The sequence below is a fragment of the Olea europaea genome, chromosome 18 (genome assembly GCF_002742605.1).
Source record: "Olea europaea var. sylvestris chromosome 18, O_europaea_v1, whole genome shotgun sequence".
In the NCBI taxonomy this organism is placed as follows: domain Eukaryota; kingdom Viridiplantae; phylum Streptophyta; class Magnoliopsida; order Lamiales; family Oleaceae; genus Olea; species Olea europaea.
The window spans coordinates 19,921,365-19,933,015 of record NC_036254.1 but is presented as its reverse complement, the minus strand read 5'-3'; the positions used below and the strand labels follow the sequence as shown (position 1 = coordinate 19,933,015).

General features: G+C 38.4%; 1 protein-coding gene across 3 annotated transcripts; it reads left to right on the top strand.

Moving 5' to 3' along the window:
• Positions 1-2,605: 2,605 nt before the first annotated feature.
• LOC111367707 (lysine-specific demethylase JMJ25-like) lies at positions 2,606-11,517 on the top strand. 3 transcript variants are annotated; one of them, XM_022988724.1, is made up of 12 exons: positions 2,606-3,109; positions 5,268-5,403; positions 5,647-5,740; positions 5,838-5,970; positions 6,062-6,125; positions 6,731-7,406; positions 7,983-8,312; positions 10,068-10,140; positions 10,227-10,312; positions 10,430-10,549; positions 10,903-10,973; positions 11,076-11,517. In XM_022988724.1, the coding sequence occupies exons 1-9, from the start codon at positions 2,806-2,808 to the stop codon at positions 10,238-10,240; spliced, it is 1,824 nt and encodes a 607-aa protein (XP_022844492.1). In that variant the 5' UTR covers positions 2,606-2,805; the 3' UTR covers positions 10,241-10,312; positions 10,430-10,549; positions 10,903-10,973; positions 11,076-11,517. The 3 variants fall into 3 exon arrangements, with proteins under 3 accessions (XP_022844492.1, XP_022844493.1, XP_022844491.1); XM_022988725.1 differs by lacking the exon at positions 10,430-10,549; XM_022988723.1 differs by lacking the exons at positions 10,068-10,140; positions 10,227-10,312; positions 10,430-10,549; positions 10,903-10,973; positions 11,076-11,517 and adding an exon at positions 9,238-9,562.
• Positions 11,518-11,651: the final 134 nt, after the last annotated feature.

The following is an 11,651-nucleotide window of genomic DNA, read 5'->3' as shown; positions in this document are numbered from 1 at the left end:
CATTGGTCCCAGTCAAAATATCATGAAATAGCTCTCTCCCGATTAAAAACTGGATCCAAATAAGCAGGGAGGTGCTCGCACTGTCTATAGTGGAGGGGGGGTGTACATAGTTTGGAGTCAAAAAAGGAGGAAAAGGAAAAAAGGAAGAGATTGAATCCAAAGAATAAAAGAATGAAAAAATATCCCTTCTGGACATATTTACAGGAGCCAAGAACTCCATAGATAGCCCATAACAGCTAGCAGAGGAGCGAGAAATTGATGGAGCACCAAGCAATGGAAAATAGGATCTCGACCACAGTTGAGTGAACCAAAGAGGTCCACTGCCAGTGGGAGATGCACCATTCTTCAATTGAGTTTGAAGAGAGGTCGTGCCTCTATAAAGGGCAGCCAAAAAGAAAGAACATAAATTCAAAGGCCTGCCACGCGCCAATTCGTGCGCTATAGGTAAATAACTCAGGGAGGGCTTTATGCTTGGCACACACAAAACATATTTACAAAGCCAAACTAGAAGGAAAGCCACTCGCTCAGTATGGGAAGGCTCAGCGCTCGAATGATTGTGAAGGGTTTGCAGGCTTGAATAAGATTCGGTGTAGTTTTTACCAAACTTTGGAGCGCCACCAAAAACCAAGATACCAGGAAAAATGGTATCGCCCAAAGATGGTAGATTCACCAGGGCCCCAACATCCCTTAAGGTAATAGACATGGGGTCAAGAGGGAAAATAAAGGTATTATACTCGGAAGACCAAAAACTCAAAGCAATCGAAAAGAGTGCTGAATCAAAAGTAGGAGGGCGAATAGAGATTTCTAACAAATTAGAAATAATAGCGCTATCAAAAAGTGCCTTAGTAGGACCATGACCCACAAGGCGAGCATGCTACCTACGGAAAGCTACATCAGATTTAGGCCAAGTGCAAATACCTCTTTCGTGAAGTGGCCCCAGCGGCAGAGAGTTTAGAAATGGAGGGCCTTGAGTGCAAGGAAACAGCTGACCCACCGCCGCCTGTTCAACTGCCTCTGCATTGTTGAAGAAAGGACCCAAGTAGAACTCATTACGTTCGACATCGGCGGGCGCGAGAAAACTCGGAGTTATGTATGGGCGACTCAGAATTTTCTGAAAGTCATCAAAACTAAAGGAGTCGCCAGCTTGAGATTGTGAAGTAGCCATTTGAGAAGGAACGAAATTTTTCAGGGTTACGTAGCAGGGAAGCAAAAGATGAACAGTAAATCGTGAGAAAGACGCAAAAAATTTGAGGCGTGATTTAATGGTGCAGTGAAATGGCGTGTTTGGTGGTTATAAGGGTTTGCAAAACGACGCACCTTTTCAAGTTACTAAAGAAAACAATGATTGAAATTCTTGGGAATTTCGAATGTTGCTGGAAACACAAAGTGAATATGACAAAATTTAATAATTATTATTAATTCTGCCATATTGGGGGGTAATTGTTGACACATAAAAATTCAGCCCAAATCGAACGGCTCAAGGAGTGAAGCCCAATTGGAGGATCTCCAAATCAGATAGTCTAAAAAACGAAGTCCAATCAAACAAATCAAGTGAAGGCCCAAATATGGAGGCCCAAGAACGAGGTAACGCCATTGCCCAAGTTTGCAAGTCGCCCAGAATCTGAGTGAATGGAGTGCCATACAGTTGCCAAGAGCTGTTACTCTATTCTCACCCAAACCTTCAAGTCGCCCAAGGTCTTAACAAACATAAAGCGTTGTGGTTATTAAGAAGTGCAGTTATCAAAGCAGTTATTAAAGCAACCCTATCACGTTTCACGATTCAAGGAACTCAATCGAAAGCGGTTGAACGACGAAGAGCAATGACAGCAGTTAAAAAAGGCAGTTTTCATGACAAGTTGACCATTACGAGGAAAGTGGGCAGTTATAGGACGATCAAACAGTTTTTAGGCGGTTGATTACAAAGAGATCGTCCATGAAGTATAAAAGGGAGAAAAAACATAGAGCAAATGATCGAATCAAAAACTCTCGAACAGAGAACATGTAATTTTAATTTCCTTAGCTTAGATTTAAACACTTTTTTCAATAACTCGTGTACTTGAACCTCTTGGAGGCACTTTATTTTTAATTTTCAATTGTAAAGTCATCGCCAATAAAAAACACTCCTTTTTGAAACTTTGTCTCAACACAATCGGCTGATCCCTTTTAATTGTTAGCTTTACATAATCGGCTGATCCCTTTTAATTGGTAGCGACTAACCTCCCGAAACGGTAACAATAAAGAATTGGGAAATAATGGAAGCAGGGACTAGTGGTGCCGGTGGCTCTGATGGTGGCGTTGGCGTTGAAGGTGTTGATCATAAGAAGCAGTGCCGTAGGACTGGGTCCAGAGGGACATGGAGGTGCAAGTCAGAAGCTGTTCCTGGCAAGGCTCTCTGCCAGAGCCACGAAATCGTTTGTACGAGAGGAGCAAAATGAGGAAACTCCAGCACAAGAAAAATCAAGAAACCGGAGGTGGAGGGAATTCTAAAGCCGTTTCTGTAAATAGGGATGTGGGTGGTGGCGGGAAGCGGCACGAGGCAAGAAAAAGAAGGCAATTGAGGGCAGAGAAAGTGAAGGACAAGTGGGTGTGGTTGCTGGGGATGAAATTGAGGTAATGCATGTGGGCAATGATGAAGACAGTGAGGATGAAGTAAGGACTGTTGGAGTCAGAGGAAAGGGGCAAATCTTAGGTACGGTTGGGTTGATGCCTCTGGCAGGAAACAAGATAAATCTGGAGAAACTCATACATCGTCCGACAATATTGGGAGAGTCTTAGGCAAAGAATGTGCAGACGATAACGAGGGAGATGGGACTATTAAGAAATATGATGGTGGTGGCAGATTACTTCAATCAAAGGGTGGAAGAGGGCGACTCAAGGGTTCAAAAAATAGGACGCCTTCTGACAAGAAAGGGTGTACCAGGCCAAAGGGGCTTAAGAAAAATACGCAGCTGGTTGGTTCTAGCGAATTTCAGATGTCTTCTGAAAGGTTTAATGTTCTCAAATTTGAGGATTCTCAGAAGATGGAGAAACCTCAAAGGACCCACATTGCGGAAGATAACGAATTTGCATGCATGGGCGAGGAAACAGCCCATCGATTGCGGGAATGTCGGTGAGTTTCTTATCTTTTTACTCTTATTTGATCCTAGTTTAGTGTTTTTGTGTATTAATTAACATTCAATAACGTAAAGGCTAAGGACATATGGATGTCAACGGTTTAGAATAACTAACATTAATCTATTATCGTCTTAGTTACCAAGTTCAGACTATAATAATGGTTGCCAACTGTTGCCTTAGTTATACAATCCAAATCAGGATAATAAACAACACAATAGACTTAAGCTTGCGATGGCCCACCATCATTGGTGCTACTTTTAGCAATTACTGCGGAGGATCTAACGAGTATCAACGGATTCAATAGTCATCGACTCATTCAGAATAAGACACATTTTCAAGGACGAGATAAAGTCTGTGTGGGGTTATAGGATTGTTTAGTAAAAAGTATTATGATGTTCCAAAATGATATAAATTTGGGCTGATTTATTGCTGGGAAATGCATGGGATCAAAGTGATCTTCACCTGTCCCAATAAGTTGATGGCACACACCATATGGATACTTCAAATGAATTGGAGTACGTCAAACCACAGTGTTGCCTTGTATATTGCGTTCTCTGTCTTTATTTTTTAACCTGTTTTTAGCTTGTTTGGTTGTTTATAGTTTCTTAAGTTTTCTGAATATTGAAGATTGTTAGACCATACCATTTTGGGCACTATAAGGATGCGTTTGATTGCACACATTTTCCATGGAAAATGGGCCTAATTTCCTACTTTTGTCTTTTTTGATTGATAATTTATTCCAAGGAAAATATTTTCCTTGTTTTGGTCACGTGACCACATTTTCCTTGAAAACAAGGAAAATATTTTCCTTGGGGGAAGGTGAATTTTATTTTCCATGGAATTTAACCCTTCCAAAAGTTCTAGGTAACCAACAACGTGAATATCTCTCTCTCTCATCTCTACCCACCCACGCACAAATCACTACCTCTCTCTCATCGATTCTCAACCAGGAAGACGTCTCTCTCATCCATTCAACCGAAGCAGGAAGAAGAAATTGACCGACCAGGAAGGCGTCTCTTATCAATTCAACCGACCAAGAAGAAGAAATCTACGAGGCGGTGACTGCATAGATTCAGGTTACTTTAATAATAAAACCACAATATTTGATTTCTATATGTTTAATTCTTAATTAAATTGAGTACAAAGCGAACACGGATTTCTCGTGATTGGATGCGAACACTGATTCCAGAATTTGTTTTTATTTTTCTTGATTTTGAGATTCCACACGATTGTATGAGAACACGGATTCCAGAATTTTTCTTATCCGTAATGACCCCCAATTCTGTTTCTGTGATGGGCTCTGTAAGGTGGAGGTGGAGTTGGAAAGAAATTGGGTTCTGCAAGGTGGAGGTGGAGCTGGAGAGAAATTGGGTTTTCTGAGGGTATTCCGGGAAATTTCTGGCTATAGTGAAGTTTGATTATTGCTGCCTCTCGAATATGGTTATGATTTACAGGTTTTTATATGTTCTTTTCAAGCGCTGGTATCGAGTACTTGTTAGTAGAATCTCAGATATTGGTTGAGACAGCCTCAGATGGTATCCAAGTGGTTGGATTTCGGAGCTCAACATACACAGTTTTGTTACGAATCATATCGTTTCTGAAATTGCTTCTGTTTTTAGTCCATTATCTCGTCCAACTTCGTTCCACATGTTGTTGATGTTCCTCGACATCGATCATTGCCATCTTAATTTTTTTTATCACAGCAAAGACTTATTTGTGGTCTTTTGGAGTGGTTCAATATGGAAGGTATAGAAGAGATTGCTCCCATTAGCACAACAGCTGTTGTCACTCTTTGGAAATTGGAATGGTTATCCCTTAGCTTAGATAATTTTTTGGGGCAAATTCTATCTTTTAGTGCTAAAAGGTGTGCTACGTACTGTGTCAACTGAAAATCTTCTACCATCGGATTAAAATACGGAAAGCCTCTAATGGCTCTTTACATATACACCTTTGTACAGATGACTTGTGTTGGTTGATATACGAACCAAAGTCTTGGTTCACTCTTGCTTGATCCAAGATTAGTGTTTTCGTTGAAAGCGCTATCTTACGAGAGCAAATAGGAAAGAATCTCCCACATTATTGCCATTCATAAGTTAAGGGAAACTAGTGGTTAATATGTCAACAATGTTTTTAACTTAATATTTTTCTTACAGGATGCCACCAAACAGAGTTACAGAAGGATCACCAGGGGTCAATGTGTCACCAATGCCTGAAAAGTGACAATGTTGATGTTGTCATCTGTTCAAAATGCAAGTCGAAACGCTACTGTTATGAGTGCATTGCAAAGTGGTAAAGAGACTTACTGGTTCTTTTCACTGACTAAATAAAAAATATATATTTTTCATGAATGATCACTGGTGTCATAGATTTTGAGGTTGGAAATTGAAGAAACTTAACCTATTACGCGCCTCAAATTTCTTTAAGAAGTTTCATGGAATATACTAATGCTAATCTATGTGGTTGATGTAATTATATTTATGAGCTGGTTGGTAAATATCTGGATACATTTTTGATATTTGTATAATGAACAAGGTATCCCGAGAGGACGAAGGAGGAAGTTTTGAGAGCATGCCCATTTTGCTGTGGGAATTGCAATTGCAAAAATTCCCTTAAAGTACTCGAAAAGGTATCATGATCTAACTTATACTATAATTGTTATACGTTATTCATCATGCATCCACTGTGGTGTTTCCGTATTTATAGACGTTTTTGGGTTTTTCTAGGGGTGCTGCCAAGAAACCGGTCATAGTGTCAGACTGGAAAGGTCCCTATATTTGCTAGTTAACGTTCTACCTGTCCTGAGGCATATACAACAAGAGCAGAGGTCTGAGTTAGACATTGAAGCCTGCATACATGGTACCATACTAATGTCGGTTTTGTTTTTCTTCTTGTTGACATATATTACTCAGAATGTTTGATAATGCCTTTGTGGCTATATTATTTTAAGGTGTTCATTTTACTGAGGATGATATACTGGTTGCAGTACTTGAGGAAGATGATCAGATATACTGGTATGTTCGCCAGCTGTGACTTAATTATTTCTTCTTATCTCTTGAATTGAGGCTATGATCGAGCAGAAATCACTATGGATTTTCTGTTTTCGGGGTTTGACTAATTTTTGAAGCTTTTAAGCACAGCCATCTGGTAATGAGGTTTTTGACTGTGGTTTCAAAAAGGTTTCAAGTGTTTCAAAAAGTGGAAATTACACGTTGAAGTAGCTGGACTAAACTAGACCTAAATGTCAATATTCCATTATTCTAAACGCTTTATCTTTTTCTTTTGTTAACATTTTTCTGCATTACTCAGAATCTGTGGAGTTCCAAGACATTCTTTAAATTGGTCATTGAATTTATGTTCTATTTTTTAAGATTCTCATTTTAATTTTGCATTTTTTCACTGTGCTCATGGTGGTTTCAACTTGTGATTTCTATCCCGAGCATCGTTCTTTTCAATATTTGGCTTAATACTCAGTATACTTATGGGTGTTCTTTTGTAATTTTTCTTTAGACTTTTTATGTTGCAGAATGGTTCTACAATCTCGAGATACCATTTCTTCCTTTTTTTACTGTAGTTTATGATTCCACAAATCTCAATATTGCAATCTTCTTATTAACAGTGACAATTGCAAGACATTCGTTGTCAATTTCCACAGAAGCTGCCAGAATCCACATTGTTTTTATGATCTCTGCCTTGATTGTTGTTCTGAGCTCAGAAAAGGTATTCAGCCTGGAGGTATTGTGCCAAAAACTCTTCATGCATCTGTTGAAACGAGTCAGGATCAAGTAAATGGCCATGTACATGACATGTCTTTTGTTTTCCCTAAATGGGAAGCGAAGATTAATGGCAGCATACGATGTCCTCCCAAAGAGCATGGAGGTTGTGGTTCTGAGGATCTAGTGCTCAGACGCATTTTTGATGCAAATTGGGTGGAAAAATTAATGAGGCAGGTGAAGGACCTTACATCTGGTTACCAGTCAATGCACATAGAATTTTCTCAAAAATGTATGTTGTGCCTTGTTAATTCAGAAGTAAGACAAGCAGCATGCAGGGACGACAGTCAAGATAACTTTCTGTACTGTCCTAATGCTATTGATCCAGGAGATTCGGATTTTGAACATTTTCAAATGCACTGGAAGAGTGGTGAAACTGTCATTGTTAGAAACGCAATGGAAAAGGCCTCGGGTCATAGTTGGGGGCCATTGGTGCTGTGGAGGGCCCTCAAACATGCGAGCAAAAAATTAGAAGCACGGAATTACTGTGTGAAGGCTATAGACTGCATCAATTGGAGTGAGGTAAGTGTTGAGTTTTATTTGTAGTTATTTGTTACATGCATTTTCCTCTGTTTGTTTGTGTTTGGTGCACGTGAGTTTTATCCAGTTGCCACCGCTGTTCCTTCGACGCATTCTTGCGATCATTTATAAGGGGAATCACACTGCATTGTTATTAACGATGTATTAAATGCAATATTTGGAATTTAATGTAGAAAACCATGGACTTGTCTGATCGAGGTTTCTTCCCTTATAAAAGAGGACGGTTATTGAGTTCCTAAGTAAGTTCAATTCAACTGTTGATTGACCAAGTTCTACACATGAAAGATTCTCGTCGAATCAATTAATTTTTATGGACTTCAGAATTAATTGGATTGTAGTAGAATAGGTAATTCTTAGGTGGTTTGCCCAAAAAAAAGAAAAAAAAAAAAAAAGGAATCTTCTAGCTGACCCCATGTTTATCGGGGATGAGGCTAGATTGTTGTTATTGTCCTTGAGAATAAATTGAAAGCTTGTTGGCAATTACCATTAGATGCAGGCAGTTTAAATCACTGGACGAGAAACTATAGTTATTATATTAACATTTCTTCCATGTTACAGGTTGAGATTAATATTGATCAGTTCTTTAGGGGCTACTTAGAGGGCCGTAAACATATAAATGGTTGGCCTGAAATGCTGAAGTTGAAGGACTGGCCACCTACAAGTTTATTTGAAGAATGTTTATCAAGGCATGTCTCTGAATTCATGGCCTTGCTTCCCTTCAGTGATTACACCCATCCTAAATCTGGTCTCTTGAATCTTGCTACCAAGCTTCCCGAGGGTGCCTTAAAACCTGACTTGGGACCTATAACTTATATTGCCTATGGATCTTTAGAAGAACTTGGTGTAGGCGATTCAGTTACCAACTTACACTGTGACATTTCTGATGTGGTAAGCTTGTACTAACATTGCTGCTCTTATTTACTGTCACATTTATTGGACTCATTGGTTTGGATTTTCCCACAAAAGTAATGATTGATATTTCCAGTGATAGGGAGTGGTCACTTTTAAGGAAAATTTCGTATTTGATGTTGCTTTAATTGTATATAAAATCAGAATTTTGGTGTTTTTCTCGTCTTTTATCAATATCAAAGATCCAATAACTCTCATGTTTTATCACTGGTGTTAAACCACAGTGACAAAATTTCGAATTTTATTTACTGATGGGTAATGCTTAATCAAACTTACCAAACACGACATTACTGCTTTTAACTGTACACTTCTGATGGGCAAATAATATGTTACCTTTTCTACATATGCTTATTGCATTTTCTTTCCAAATAAACGATTCCTAGATGACCTGATAAAAAATAATAGTCATTGGCCAGTCTTATTTAAGGACATTAGTTTGTCTTTTCCGATACTCATTAACGTGTCATTATCTCTGAGGCTTAGAGTAGTATTATTTTTTGTTCTCACTATCCCAATATGCTCCATTTTGGTTCATTTTTCTATTTGTCGATGCAGTCTAATCTTTGATGTAGTTATCAAGGTTTTTTCAATTTGTCTTTGTGTGCCATATATAGAATCCCAACTTACTTTTAATTTGTATCTATCACAGGTTGGTTTTTGATTCCTTTGACAGCATTATCATTTAATTTTTCCCTTTGTCAATATTAGATTAGTTTGCTTCTTGTGCATTTGCCTCACCAGCCAAAATACCATTTAGAATATGTTTGACGTGGCAGTGCTGGACGAGACCAAAGAGCATAAAGAGAAAACTAAGGATTTTTTCTAATTTAATACTGTCTATAGTCCTTACCAAAAAGCACTAATAATTCCTCAGAAAAGATATTTTAACGAGTATGTGTTTCAGGTGAACATATTGACGCATACTACGGAGACGATGACTACCTTACTGAGAATAAAAAGTAATGCTAACACGAGAAGGGAATCTGAGTTTGAGATTTGACCATGCCCAATGATTCTCTTCGAAGTGTCGAAGACTATCCCAAGACTGTACTTAGAGGTGCTGTTTGGGACATTTTTCGTAGGCAGGATGTGCCCTAATTGACGGAATACTTGCAAAAGAATTGTAAAGACTTTAACCGTTTTAAAACGTCTACTTCAGATTTTGTGAGTACTTATTGGTTTTCAAATATCTATTGTAGTAAGAAGACTCGATTTTGTCTTACCACATAAAAAAGGTTAAACCCTAACCTTAAGGGTCTCCCACAGCCTTTTTATCTAAATGAGGTGCACAAGAAACATCGCAGGTTATGCCTCCAAGGGTACAGGGTGCCTAATTGACGGAATACTTGCAAAAGAATTGTAAAGACTTTAACCGTTTTAAAACGTCTACTTCAGATTTTGTGAGTACTTATTGGTTTTCAAATATCTATTGTAGTAAGAAGACTCGATTTTGTCTTACCACATAAAAAAGGTTAAACCCTAACCTTAAGGGTCTCCCACCACCCCTGCCCTGGAGTATCGTGAGGGAGGTAAATCGCAGGTTATGCCTCCAAGGGTACAGGGTGAAAGGCTACTTGTACACTTGCACTTACCCAAGGGCCAAATCCATATTTCAGGATTTGAACTCTTGACGCAGCAGCCTTAAGCAAAGCTGAATTTCTCCACCCTCCCCTTTTACTACTTGGAGATGTGCCCCGGGGGCAATTTTGTCTTACCACATAGCTTCTGCTTTAGGTTGTTCATCCTATTCATGACCAGACTTTTTATCTAAATGAGAAGCACAAGAAACAGTCGAAGGAGGAGTTCGGTAAGATTCATTTTTTTGCTTAATCATGTTTATTATGAAATTACACGAAGAAATTTTACCAGAATATTTTATTTCCTTCCTATCAGGAGTTGAACCTTAGACGTTTGAGCAATACCTTGGTGAGGCCGTGTTCATTCCCGCTGGATGCCCACATCAAGTGCGAAACAGACAGGTAAACCTTTTGTAAAATATCCTTATTGAATAACATATGCACGTCGGATTATTTTGCTATCACCTTCTCTCCTCTTATAATGACGTAATGGTTAAATAAAGTTACCTTGTTCATCAGTCTCGTATGAAAGTCACTGTTGAGTTTGTATCCCCTGAGAATGTTCAAGAGTGTATCAAATTGACAAAGGAGTTACGTTTACTTCCTCAAAATCATATATCTAACCAAGATCAACCGGAGGTAAAATTCTATCTTTAAACAATATTATTACTGTGAATCTCACAATGCAAACATGAAATTCAGTATTGATATTTGACGGCTTTTATCGATATTCATTTTGTGTTTAGTACAGTGTACTAGACATGACTTGACAGTATAATGAACAAGATTTTAGCTCTTTTTTCTTCCTTGATATTGTCTATCGTGTTATCCCTACCAAACATGCTTGTAGCATGTAGTCTTTTATATGAAACTTCCGGGCTAAGGAAAAAGCACTCGAATCGAATGATAAAATTTTTTATCTTCCGTTTGGCTATGACGGCCATGATCGATGTACTTTAGGTTTTTCATGATCAAAATTATATTTGCTACAGGTGAAGAAGCTGGCTATTTTTGCTGCAAGTGCTGCCACGACTGAAGCTAGAAATCTGACGTCTAAACTTAAGTAAAATTTCTTGTACTCTTCGATATGTTCTCTTTTGCATTCTTTTTCGATTTAGTCTTGAATGATTCTGTACTTGTTGCTAATGCTGCACATTCTTCATAGGAAAGCTGATGAATAGAATTCTCATGTGGTCCACTTAGCACAGAAGGGTGACACCTGGGGCAAGCTGTTGAAGTGTGAAGGCTCTCTAGGAACAGAACTGGAGATACGGAGGAATTTATTATTGATTCAGAGGATTGAGATCGCCATTTATGATCCGCAGAATTCAGAAAGTTTTTCACTCCTCCGATAAACCTTTGTTGTCCTGTTCAAACTCGTATTTTTCTGAAGTATGTTTAGGTTTTAACCTTTGTACATATGTTTAAGCACATGGTGCCCCATACAAACTAGAAACGTTACATTTTGGTAGACATATATGCTTTATCATAGCATTATAGATAGAAATGTCAGTAGGTCAGTTCTGTGTAAGCTTATTGTAATGCATCATGTTGTGAAGTTTCTGCTGTATCTAGTTGTTTAAGAACATTTTCCCTACAAAATTCAGTTCCGTTATAACTTGTTTTCATATTTCCTCTTCTAGAAATCGAGCTTCATTTTTTATGCTTCAAACCTGCTATAAGAGGCTGAGGTTCTGGCATACAAATGAATGAAAACATAGCTTGAGAGTAGTGACCTTGA

Coding starts and splice junctions, on each gene's coding strand:
- LOC111367707 (XM_022988723.1), top strand. CDS start 2,806: ATGGGACTATTAAGAAATATGATGGTGGTGGCAGATTACTTCAATCAA. Junction 5,741..5,837: donor CCCTTAAAGTACTCGAAAAG/GTATCATGATCT, acceptor GGGTTTTTCTAG/GGGTGCTGCCAAGAAACCGG. Junction 6,126..6,730: donor GAAGATGATCAGATATACTG/GTATGTTCGCCA, acceptor TCTTATTAACAG/TGACAATTGCAAGACATTCG.